This window comes from Poromitra crassiceps, assembly GCF_964638095.1.
Source record: "Poromitra crassiceps genome assembly, chromosome: 13".
NCBI lineage: Eukaryota > Metazoa > Chordata > Actinopteri > Beryciformes > Melamphaidae > Poromitra > Poromitra crassiceps.
Genome location: NC_139644.1, coordinates 16,068,852 through 16,081,764, shown reverse-complemented (window position 1 = coordinate 16,081,764; position 12,913 = coordinate 16,068,852). Strand labels below are relative to the sequence as shown.

The 12,913-nt window shown below is 45.0% G+C and overlaps 1 protein-coding gene across 1 annotated transcript; it reads left to right on the top strand.

Annotated features, from left to right (window-relative positions):
• The first annotated feature begins 1,630 nt into the window (after window positions 1–1,630).
• Window positions 1,631–12,538, top strand: LOC310788728 (uncharacterized protein). Its single transcript, XM_083650283.1, has 9 exons — window positions 1,631–1,681; window positions 3,065–3,184; window positions 4,191–4,507; window positions 5,949–6,105; window positions 6,217–6,318; window positions 6,999–7,194; window positions 7,470–7,584; window positions 10,188–10,362; window positions 10,963–12,538. Exons 2-9 carry the CDS (start codon window positions 3,074–3,076, stop codon window positions 11,146–11,148), a joined length of 1,359 nt encoding a protein of 452 aa, XP_083506409.1. The 5' UTR covers window positions 1,631–1,681; window positions 3,065–3,073; the 3' UTR covers window positions 11,149–12,538.
• Window positions 12,539–12,913: the final 375 nt, after the last annotated feature.

Below are 12,913 nucleotides of genomic sequence, written 5' to 3'. Positions count from 1 at the left end.
TCTCAGATGGAAGAGGAGAAGCTGAACGGGTGAGGCAGTACGGGCTGGGCCACAGTGGGAGAGTGGGTGACGCAGTACCGGCTGGGTCGCAGCGTCAAACCTGCTGCAGACCTGGATCAACTCGTTGTCCTTGTCCACGTCGCTCCCTTTGCCTGGCAGTGGCTATTCAAATTGTTTTATTTTTATTACAGGCACAGACACTAGTGTGAATATACCCGATCACCCACTCAACCAACACTTCACACTACTGCCATCAGGCCGCAGATACAGAGCACTCAAATGGAGAAGAGCACGTTTTGGTAGAAGTTTTGTCCCCTCTGCAATAACCTCCCTGAACAAAATTCCCCGTTGACCTTGTACAGTTCCAGACCTTACCTCACCCTAACCTACGTTTGTGTTATATGTTGTGTTTATATGTACTGTGCTCACTGAACATGTACCGACTGAAAACAAATTTCCTACGGGACAAATAAAGCTATCTATCCATCTATCTATCTACAACAATATCACAACAAAATACATCCTCAAACAAAAGAAAGGGGGGGGGGGGGTGATTAAATAAATTGGCAATAAATATACAAAAAAGCAGAGATACAATGATGAATAATTACAGTTTAGTTTGGTAGGATCCCTTCAACAGTAATTCATGTTTGTCCCACTCCTCACTAGGGATGTTCATTTTGAACAATTTCCATATTCGAAAATCGGGAAAGTTAACGATCAATTATCGATTATCAATAGCGTAATAATAATAATAATATATATATATATATATATATATATTTATTTATTTTTTAACTCTGGTCTGGTAATAACGTTGCGTGTTCTCGGCCAGCTATAATGGCGATGCCGCTGTGTAGTAAGAATATCAGACACTAGCGCTGTGGCCAGGTAAACAAACATGTTACATGTCAGGTTACATGATGTAAGGCAATCGGCGTCTTCCAGCTTAGCTGACAGCACAAGAGTCAAATCAACAGGCCTGAGCCTCACTGAGGTCCGCAGACTGCTGGGTGCGTTTGTTTGTATGCCCGGCACATGCCGGTGTGAATTCCCCATGTTTAAAACAGTTTTGTTGGCACAAAGGCCCGTGCCCAGCCAGAAAACTAGAGACTATATGAAGCTCCACCTCATGTTAGTCGGCTGTGCAATGGAGTGGGGCGAGGAGGAACGAATTCCACCCACACCTAGTCCGCAAAAAAAACAAAAAAAATAAAAATAAAATAATAATAATAATAATTGATCAAGATTCCACATGATCGAATCAATTCCTTAACGATCAATTATCGATTTTCGATAATAACCATAATCTTTTCCAATAGAAATTGCCTTCTCACTACATTTGTAAAGTCTGTTTGGGATCGAGCTTTAAAAATTAATTTGCAATATCCCTTTCAGCCCTCCCCTGTATGCAAAAGTGCTTCCTCCAACAGAGGTGTGACTGGTTTATTGTGAGTATGTTCCTCATTCCCCTCCACACTTCTCTGGTGTGTTTGTGCTGCAGCTTTCTCTCTACCTTCTTCCTGGCAACACCTATAGCACACCTATAATATAAATATTGCCTGTTATGTTACCCTCACCAATATCAATCATTAACCAGACATCAAATACACTTTGGATTATGGCTGAACAGATTTGAAAACGGTAGATGAGCTATTTGCTGTGAAGACGAAGAACAGAGGTGAGTCACTTTTCATCTCATTCGCTTAATGACAGTTTTCAAAATATTTGTTGTGTTCATTATTTTTTTGGCAATTTCTTTTAGCCAAACATCTTGCTCAGTAGTAATAACAAATCAGTCTATAGTCATAGTTAGAAATGTACGCTAGAAATGAACTCGCAAAGCAATATTTCTAGTTTAATTAAACTATGTATAGAGCATTTCTCCAATTTCTAGTAGTAGTACTTTATTGGCAGTCCGTAGGCTGAATTAATTACCAATTTACAGGTTAAAAAGCAGACATCGACACAAGTTAAAATTCAAAACAGCACATAACTAAAAAAGGACTTCAGGCATAGACAAGAGCAAACTAAATCAACAGGGCATGTTATGGGATAATATGTTGGTTCAGGAGTCTAGTCAGATATGGTATGGGAGAGTTCTGATGGCGGCGTGTTTTTGTCAGGGGATTGTTCAGTTTATGACAGTTCCGGGTTATACGGCAATTTTGTACCAAGACTGGATTTACACAGATACATAATTTTTATCACCCAAGAGAAGTTGTCTTCTTCTTCAGCACAGATGCATAACTTCTTCTTCACCACAGATACAGTACATATCTTCTTCTGCCTTTCCGGCAGACTGGATGCCTTGCTTCTTCTTCACCACAGATGCATAACTTCTTCTTCACCACAGATACTATCTTCCTTCCTGCCTTTCCGGCAGACTGGATGCCTTGCGTCACATTGCTGCCTCTCACAGTTGGGTAAAATTCTTCTTCTCATGCAGACCCAATTGTCTGAGTTTGCGCAAACGCATCCCTCAGTATTTTATCTATGGCTTTTCCAGATACATCCACCTCATCGAGGAACCTCTTAGCAGCGTCAAGCATGATCTCAATCCTCTCCATCCAGCAGCACAGTTTATAACCACGGCAACGAAGGCCAGGAATTGCTTCTTGCCCATGCAGATCACGTCACTCTGACTAGTTCTGTCCTTTTTCTTCTCCGGTTCCTTATGTACTTTGACCCTTTCTTCATTTCTTTCCCATCTCCACCTCCTAGACAACCTGACTCTGCCAGATGGGGCGGTGCTGAGTTCATTTGAAACAAATGTGAAGCAACCTACATCCTCATCTGGCAGCGTCAGGTTACCTCTTAGCAGCCTCAGCATATGATAAGCCCCGTTCTTCTCTGATCTTGTTCACTTCGGACACTGAGCAGACCCCTGTATCATGATTCCCCTCACCGTGTAGTCACTTGGCTTGCTCCTTCTTTACATGACACATTTCTATGTTGCTGCTGAAAGACGCATTGTTATTTTAGGTTATATAAAATGGAAGTGTATGCACATGTTCATTATTGCATGAATGTAATGTCTGTTTTTCTGAATCAACCCATCGAGGTAGTTCGCATGATGATGTGGAGATGGCAGAGGAGGGTGTTCCTGGTCCTGGCTCTGCTGGTCTCTCTGATGGGAGTTGTATTCTTCTTTACTCAGCAGCACTGGACAACAGATGAGCAGGTGAGTCAGGGAAATTGATCCACCAGGACAGTGGGCAGACAGGAAAGGTGGGGAGAGAGAGAGGGGATGACTTGCGGCAAAGGACCACGGGTCGGATTCGAACCCGAGTCGACCGGGACGCCCCAGGAAAGTTCTTTTTAAGCAAAGTCTTGATCAAGCGGGAGAAGTAGTCGTGGCCCAACACACACTCATGGATCAAACTTGTTCACACTGCCTGTTTGCAACTAGCCCTGAAGAAGGCCCTATGGCCGAAACATGTTGGCTGTTTTATTCTGTTCTATGAAGAACTAGCCTTATATTAAAGCTTTTTAATGAAGAAGAGTGCCTTGGAACCTTTTTGATTAACTCTATGCCTTCCCCAACATCCAAAGAGCACCTTCTGTAAGCATTTTTTCACTTTAAGGAACGCCGAAGCCCTCCTTTACTTCCATTGTTCTCACTCCCTGTTGAGTTCCGCGCTTTGTCACGTACCTTTGGCTTTGGATGTGGATGCACACAGTTGCACTGGCAGTGATGTTCCGGGACCGAGGCACCGGGCGGGCAGCCTGCTACCATGCCGCTTCACTCAGGGGAAGGCCGGCCTAGAACGAACATAAAGACAAAAACAAGGATAAGTTAGTGCAGTTCAAATCCAGTGAAAAACATCTGCCTTGTTGACACGTATGCGACCGCATTCCAAATGACCGTTACTTGCAAACCCGTCTCCCTGCAGCCCTTCAGAGAGTTTTCATTATGAAGGGAAGGGACTTCACAGGGTGTATGGCGTAGGGATTAGCCCTCTGGAATTAAATGTATGCCGAGACTTGCAACAGCATGATTTCTGGCACAGCTTACCTGTGATTGATACAATTAATAAAGTCACATTTTCACACAAAGAATAGCAAGCTAGTTCACCACAGCGGATAACTACTAAGCGGGCAATATACTGACAGTGTTGTGGGTATCAACAAGCCCCCCTCTCTCTCCCTCGTGGTCTCAGAGACTCCTCCCTCTGTTCTCCCTCTAGGAGGTGACTCGCAGCTTCCACTCCGGGGGGCACTGTGGTGCGAAAGTCAGCTCCCACCCCTTCACCCGTGTTCATGGCTCCAAAACATCGCTGCTCAACGCCTTCCGTGAGCACCGGGCGGCCAAGGCTAGCGTCCGCCTGCTCGCCATCGTGTGGCGGGAAGAGGACAAAAAGCAGAGTCGCTGCGTCTTCTGCTGCCATGACGACGACCGTCTGGTTACCGTGGCAGCAGAACGTAACACCCACCCCTCCCACTACTTCTTCCCCTACTGCACAGGGGACTTCCTGTGTCAGATCCCGGACGGCTGCCGACCCAGGTACCACACACTCACAGTTGACTTTTTGGATCAATGCGAGCTACCTGTTGACCTGCCACACTGTCAGAAAAACATTTCTGTACTGGCTCTGTGATGGAAAGACGAGCTTCAAACAAATGATTGATGTGAGATGCTGTCTTTTGCTTAGTCTTCTAATGTACAGCAGGCATAACAGTAAATGCTGGCAGTAGAATAAGAGGTGGAAAACATGCTCAAATCCTTATTATAAAAGGGAGCATGTGGGCAATCTTCTTCTTTTTGGTGTTTTATGGCAGTTGGCATCCTTAATGTTGCATTACTGCCCTCTTCTGGATCCATATGTGGGCAATCTCTGTTCTCTCTCTGTTTAAATGTTTGTCCCACTGATGATGCGATGTCATAAATCACTGATGATGTCATAAGTGATGCCATCAGTGATGTCACTTGAGCAATTGTGCATTGTGACATCACTGATGATGTCATCAGTGGTTGAGCTGCGTATGAGCGTCTGCGAGCGGCAGGGTCAGCTCGGCGAGCTGCAGGGCGGGCGAGGCCGCGCAGTGGGCGAGCTTAGGAATCGAGCATGCGTAGCGCGCAAGATGCCTAGTACTACCAAAACAGCCAATCCAGCCATCTGCTAATCGTTGGCCTTTGAGCCAGATGACGTCACCTTCTATAGAGTACAACAGGTCGGTGGCATCACCTGGTAAAAAGACCAGCCAATAACAGAAGGCCAGTTCACTACCCTACTTTCCACTATTAGGTGTGAGGCTTCACCACAGATTTGGGTTTGCAAACTTTAAGTTATAAATCAGAAAGACCACATACACTGTCGCCTAAGTGATGTCACTTTCTCTACCGGAAAAGCTGAAGACCGGCGACATGCCACGAACTTCCACGAGCTATGTAGTTTTTATACGAAACTAACCACTACGTTTCAGTTTGACGACAAACTGCGACTTTCTTTACATGCAAAGTTATGTTTTAAATTGACAAAATTAACGTTGGCAGCCCGTGGCACGATTCGAACAGGATCAAAAAAGTAACGTCATTCTCCGTTCACCGCAATTCCTATTTTTGTCAGCGCTGGTACAGGGAGAAAGCAGGAAGTGACGTTTCACTTTGGCTCTCTATATCCACATGGACAACACTGACTGACGTGACTGTAAATCTGCTACGGAATTCCTGGAACTGCTCCAATGCTTCAACTTTACACACGTCAACTCCCCCCCCCTCACACAGTATGTGTCCATTGCTCCGTGTGTCCACGCATGAGGCCGCCGCCCCGCTTCCCAAAATGTGCACGCTTGTAGGCGGGGCTTAGATGTTTGTTCCTTGGCCCTGATTGGACACACTTGATCTTTTGCTTGCAACACCATTTAACTGTTTTCGTGTCTGTGAACCCATATCTAAGATGAGTGTATTGCAGAAAAGAATGTTTTCTGACACTGAAACTTAACAGGTACGCAGGGCTGCTGTCTGAAGACATGGAGCAGAATAACATCACTCTCCTGCCGGTCCTGAACCACGCGGAACGCCGCGCCAGTTTCCCTCTGAACTTCACTGTGTGCCTGTCCACCATGTTCAATCACTACGACAATGTGCTTCAGTTCATCCAGGTTAGTGACATTACATCACACCACGTGATATGATCGCTTTCCCTCCTAAGCATTTAGTTCAAATCAACCAAATCATTTGACAAATAATTCACATTACATTCTACTTTCCAGGCAATGGAGCTGTATCGCCTCCTAGGGGCTCAGAGGGTCATTGTATATAAGAGCAGCTGCTCCCCTGCGATGGAGGAGGTGCTGCGTTACTACAGCAACCAGGTACAGTAAGTCACAAGCAGAGTAGTGATTTAGTCTCTAGGGTTGCTATGCCACATGTGACAGTGGGCACACACACACACACACACACACACCCACACACACACACACACACACAATGACATTTCCATTCATAATCACAGCCAACCATCGTCTACAGAAAATGTTCAACATCGTGTAGATGTGTACACCAGAACCATTACACGTATTGTCGGTGTTGGAGACCCATCTGTCACAGATATATTAGTGAGTATATAGACTGAACCCCAGCTGCTGTTTATGTTCAAGTCATATAATAACTAGTCATAAAACTGAGGCTTTGAGCGGGTGCCATCACTGTGAGGAGGCCACACACACTGGTCTGAGTCTTGCCTGTGATCATCATCATCATTCAGCCAGGGTTCAGATTTTGCCTCAGCCAAGCCATACTTACATCAGATCCTGTGTATCGGTCATAATCAAAGACTTAAGAGAAAGTTACAAGATAATGCCATTTTATAATGCCTCCCAGCTCGTATTGCTCTGTGGGACACGTGTTCAACTCAAGGTCTTGACCTGGATCAGCCTGCTACAGATTTGGTCCTGCCCATGGTGTTTAGTGCATTGACTTCTGCTGGTGATTGAGGCGTTTTTGTATTGCGTCCGAGCCTCACATAAACAAAATTTGTGAAACACCCTCCCAGGTGGGATTGGTTGAGGTGCTGTCCTGGCCGATTGACGCCCACTTCAAGGTGTCGTCTAGCTGGCTGCCCTCCTTGTCACCTGGTGACCTGCACTACTACGGCCAGATACCTGCCAACAACGACTGTGTGTACCGATACATGTACCAGACCAGATACCTGTTCATGCATGACGCAGACGAAGTCATACTGCCCACAGGTAGCCGTGTGTGTCTGTGTGTGTGAGAGACAAATACATGAGAGGGGGAGAGAGAGAGAGAGAAAGTGTGTAAGTATAAGTATGTGTATGTGTGTGTGTGTGTGTGTGTGTGTGTGTGTGTGTGTGTGTGTGTGTGTGTGTGTGTGTGCGCCGCGCGCGCAGGTGGGTGGGTGGGGCAGTGAGTGTGTTTGGGATAAAGATGGTGGTGTGCATAATAATGTCATTCTAACTTCTGTTCTGTTCTGTTCCGTTGTATTATATGGTTGTATTGTTAGGTAGTGACAGTTGGGCAGAGCTGCTGTCCACACTGGAGAGCAAACATGGAGAAAACGTCAACTTCTACTTTGCCAACAACATCTTCCCTATTGAAGAAAAGGAGAAAGACAGCAGGTTAGGAAGAAAGGACTGAATGTGGAATGTTACTGAGTGAACCAATCAATTGTAACTTGTAGTACAGGCTGTATTGACAAAGCATCTCCTAGCTCGAGGCAAACAAAAGGAGATGGTGAAGTCATAATAATCACAATCATCATCATCTGAAAGAAAAGGGACAAAACAAGCAAACAATTAAAAAACTAGAACGACCGCAACGCGGACTTATGCCTCCGCCATTAGTTCATTCTTGAGTCCAAGTGGATGTTGGAGCCAAATTGGAAGAAATTGCATCAAGGCGTTTCTTTGCAGAATTGGATATTTGAGCCAAATGTGAAGAAATTTAGTCAAGGTGTTACTGAGATATGGCGTTACCGAGCTTGAAAATGGCATTTGTTAGGTCACTGTGACCTTGACCTTTGACCTTTGATAACCAAAATGGAATCAGTTCATCCTTGAGCCTAAGTGAATGTTTAAGGCGAATCTGATGAAATTCCGTCCAGGCGTTCCTCAGATATCGCATTAACAAGCTTGAAAATGGCGTTCGAGAGGTCACAGTGACCTTGACCTTTGACCTTTGACCACCAAAATGTAATCAGATCATCCTTGAGCCTAAGTGAATGTTTAAGGCGAATCTGATGAAATTCCGTCCAGGCGTTCCTCAGATATCGCGTTAACAAGCTTGAAAATGGTGTTCGAGAGGTCACAGTGACCTTGACCTTTGACCTTTGACCACCAAAATCTAATCAGATCATCCTTGAGCCTAAGTGAATGTTTAAGGCGAATCTGATGAAATTCCGTCCAGGCGTTCCTCAGATATCGCGTTAACAAGCTTGAAAATGGCGTTCGAGAGGTCACAGTGACCTTGACCTTTGACCTTTGACCACCAAAATGTAATCAGATCATCCTTGAGCCTAAGTGAATGTTTAAGGCGAATCTGATGAAATTCCGTCCAGGCGTTCCTCAGATATCGCGTTAACAAGCTTGAAAATGGTGTTCGAGAGGTCACAGTGACCTTGACCTTTGACCTTTGACCACCAAAATGTAATCAGATCATCCTTGAGCCTAAGTGAATGTTTAAGGCGAATCTGATGAAATTCCGTCCAGGCGTTCCTCAGATATCGCGTTAACAAGCTTGAAAATGGCGTTCGAGAGGTCACAGTGACCTTGACCTTTGACCTTTGACCACCAAAATGTAATCAGATCATCCTTGAGCCTAAGTGAATGTTTAAGGCGAATCTGATGAAATTCCGTCCAGGCGTTCCTCAGATATCGCGTTAACAAGCTTGAAAATGGTGTTCGAGAGGTCACAGTGACCTTGACCTTTGACCTTTGACCACCAAAATCTAATCAGATCATCCTTGAGCCTAAGTGAATGTTTAAGGCGAATCTGATGAAATTCCGTCCAGGCGTTCCTCAGATATCGCGTTAACAAGCTTGAAAATGGTGTTCGAGAGGTCACAGTGACCTTGACCTTTGACCTTTGACCACCAAAATCTAATCAGATCATCCTTGAGCCTAAGTGAATGTTTAAGGCGAATCTGATGAAATTCCGTCAAGGCGTTCCTCAGATATCGCGTTAACAAACATCCGTACGGACGGACGGACGGACGGCCGGCCGTACATACGTACGGACGGACAACCCGGATCCATAATGCCTTCGGCCTGGCTTCGCCGGCGGAGGCATAAAAATCTAAAATTCTGGAACCATATTGTTTGTTACCAATCAATGCCTTATGTCTTCTAGTTTCATATGCTACCAGAAACTTCACCCTGGCTTTAAAACTGAGTCCGTTACAGCATCTGAAAGTAGATTTTCAAAATTGTGATATTTCCCAAATCTCACGATATTTCTGAAAATCGGCCTAACTAAGCCTCCTCCTCCTCAGGGTTAGGTGGTCGCCACACTAATCCATCAGAAAATGGACAGAATTATAAAACGGATAGATGTCATGTCCGTTGCGTTGTTTTTTAGATGACCTGGAGAAGCGCAGCACCCTCTGTAGTCAGGAGAACGTGGCGTGGGCTCAGAGCTGGAACATAAACATAGCTGTTAGTTAATAGCTAACGTTAGTTGTGGCAATAAAACGCCAATGAATGACCAGTTTGATAGAACGGTCAACCAGTTCGAGTCATGCTCTTTCCATAAAGCCCACCAGCTTTGATATCTGTTGTCTAGTTGTTGATATTTATAACATTGTGGCTCTAAAATAAAGTTTTTATCGATGCGGGCAGACTGTCAGGGCGACGACTTCCACTCCTCCATTTCCGCTCTGAACAAGACTGTCCAACCAATCCGTCCATCCAGAAAAAGTTCAGCCCCCTTGAACTTTCTGTCCATCAAAACGTATGCAAATTTACTGGACACGTACGCTTCATCAGTGCTCCACGGACAGACGGACAGCTGTCTTTGAAAATGAATGGAAGTGAACAGAGAAATGAACGCAGCCGGACAGACACCACGGATCAGTGTGGCCACAGCCTTAATGTGTATTATGTTAAAAAAAAAGTTAAAAAATGCAATGCTCTGGTGGACCACCAGGCGGAGCCCCGCAGACCACAGTTTGGGAACCACTGCCTTAGGTCTTCTAGTTTCATATGATATTGGTATCTTCACCCAGGTATGATGTACCACAGTGGGCGGGGCTTCCTGGGGTCAACTTCCTGCTGCATGTGCTGAAGGAGCCAGGTGACTCGGGCTACACCACAGGGAAGCTGGTGGTTAACCCCCGCAGCATCCTGCAGATGGAGGTCCACGCCGTCCAGCTGCACAACCCAGGAGGAGGCACAGTGCAGGTCAGGACTCAGGAGACTGGCAGGGTTTGTGTGTGTGTGTGTGTGTGTGTGTGTGTGTGTGTGTGTGTGTCCATTAATTAATTCAATATTTCATCTAGAATTGCTGATGTGCGTGCTTGTTGATTTACTTGCTTTCTGTTGATGTCCTGCGTATGTTTACTGTTCTGTTCGTTTGTGAGCAGGATTACGGAAAAACTAATTGGCCGATTTTCATGAAACTTGGTGGAAAGGTGTAGCATGGGCCACGGAAGAACCCATTAAATTCTGGTGTGGATCCGATCCGATTCAGGTCGGGTCAAGTAAGGAGGGAAGGGAAAAAGGGTCATAGCTAGGAAAAGGGTAGCCCCTCCGTCACTCTTCCGGGTATATGAGGAGGGGCTAGGAAAAGGGGACATAGCTAGGGATAGGAAGGTCGTACAGAGTTGGGATTCGAGGGGTGGGTAGGGGGAGTGGCTAGGGGGATGTGGGTGGGCGCAGGGTTCTGATCCGACTCACAAAATGTGCATATCATAGCAGTCTGGAGTATTGGCCTTGGCGGAGGTCTGCGCTCTCCAAGTGCATTTCTAGTTCATTACTACTTTATTTCATTTGATTCTATAGATTGGCCCAGAGCTGGGACGGCTTTACCACATGCGGCGGCAGAAGAACACGGCACTGAAGAGGAGTGATCTGGTCAGGGACGAGGGTCTGCTGAGGTTCGCCCCACGATTGGTGGAACAAGTAAACATTGCCCTGAGCAAGATTTTCCTGGGTATTTTTGACCAGCAAAGACCTTTTGTTTGGTGAACTGGAGGAGGGGAACTGAATTGCTGGGACATTTATTTATTCATGTATTTAACACTGAACAATCTAATCAGTCTAAAAGCAAGCCAATCTCGCCTGATTGGTTGAATCTCAAATGACATCCCTCCACAGCCGACTCAATCCAGCCACGACTTCCATTTACAAGTTTCAAACCCACTTGCGGTCACCGTCTGAGATGCCTTCAAACTTCACAGAAAGCAAAAGATCTGTCCACAAATGCAAGATACCTGTACACTGAATGTATCCTGGGTTTAAAGTCAGAAGTCGGACCTGGAATTCAGAATTCTGACCTGGGAGCAGCTTCGTGCATCATATGGGTTATAAAAGAAAAATCACATACAATTGTACTCTAAGGATTTTGTTTACCATCTGAAAATATTACTGTAGTTCTGCCTGTGTTGTTCCTACTGTACTTGGTGCTTGTCTACAAACTGTATGATAGTGCTGTCATCGTTAGGTGGACGAAAAATGTGAATTGAACTTGCTTGATTAACCAATAATGTGTGGAGGGCCACATATAGTATATTTTGAGAGACAAGCCAAGAGCCACTTAAAATCGGTCCGCGGGCCGCATTTGGCCCCCGGGCCGGACTTTGGACATGCCTGTAGCATTTGTCCCAAAAAAAGAAGAAAGAAAAGAAGAAGTATTAACATTTGTCAATACTTGAAGGAATAAGTAGCATTAGTTAGTAGCTACACTCCATGCCCACACAACCTTCCTGCTTCATATGAATTGTAGAGCAAATAAAAACAAACAAACAAATAAAAGTATTCCATTTAAATATATTTTTTTTTAAGAAAGTAACTATTCAGAATGCCACTAATTTAAAATGTAACTGGACTGAATACAGAATACTCATATTTTTGTATTCTAAATACTGTATTCTGAATACATGTATTCTGTTGCTCCCCAACCCTGCCTGGGAGGATGTAGACAACTTAAAGTGTCTACATTCTTTCTAAATGGCGCACTCAGTGCCACCCTTGCTTGAGTCTGTGCCCCACCTCGACCACCCCAGTCAAAATGGCCTGGACACGCCACTGACCAAACTATTAAACTATTAAACTTAAAATATCATAAAGATAATAAAAATAAGGAATGTTCTTCCTGTCTTCGAATCTTTCCATGTTTTTACATTACAGTAATTGTGTGTGTGTGTGTGTGTGTGTGTGTGTGTGTGTGTGTGTGTTTTGTTTTTATTTCTGGAACATTAACCGCTTCCCCTGTCTATTACTCCCCGACTGCTAAATGATTCCTGGAAACCTTCTGATGGGTTTGAAAGTCCATGGATAGGGGGCTGAACAGAACTCTTTACCCCATGGGCCTTTTTCACCAGCAGCCATTTTGTGTCTTCAAGGCAAGAAGTAACACAGGTGCAACAAAGCACTGATGGTTTCCAACTTCCAATCCATTTAGGTGTTCCAGTGCCGGGGCCCTCGTTAATGTTTTTCTCGCACCTGTGTTAATTCCTGCCTTTTAGACACAAAATGGCTGAGGTGGGGGGAAAAGGTGAATGCATCTGGTCATTGAGTCTTCTTCACTCAGCCTTAACCCAGCAGGCAGGATTCAGAATAAACAAAAAGGACTTTACTAGAAGTTTACTAGAAGTTCTCAGAACAAAGCAAGGCACATGGCAATAATGACTCGACAAGACTGACTGGGGGAGGGACTCAGAATTCCGGGAAAAACGACCTCAGACAGGGAAAAGTTTAATGGAACGGTCATTCAAGAAGGAATTCCGAGTCA

What these genes read in the sequence shown, in the direction of transcription:
- LOC310788728 (XM_083650283.1), top strand. Translation starts at nt 3,074, where the DNA reads ATGATGATGTGGAGATGGCAGAGGAGGGTGTTCCTGGTCCTGGCTCTG. An exon ending in ACTGGACAACAGATGAGCAG is followed by an intron (nt 3,185 to 4,190) that starts GTGAGTCAGGGA and finishes TTCTCCCTCTAG; the next exon opens with GAGGTGACTCGCAGCTTCCA. An exon ending in CGAAGTCATACTGCCCACAG is followed by an intron (nt 7,195 to 7,469) that starts GTAGCCGTGTGT and finishes TTGTATTGTTAG; the next exon opens with GTAGTGACAGTTGGGCAGAG.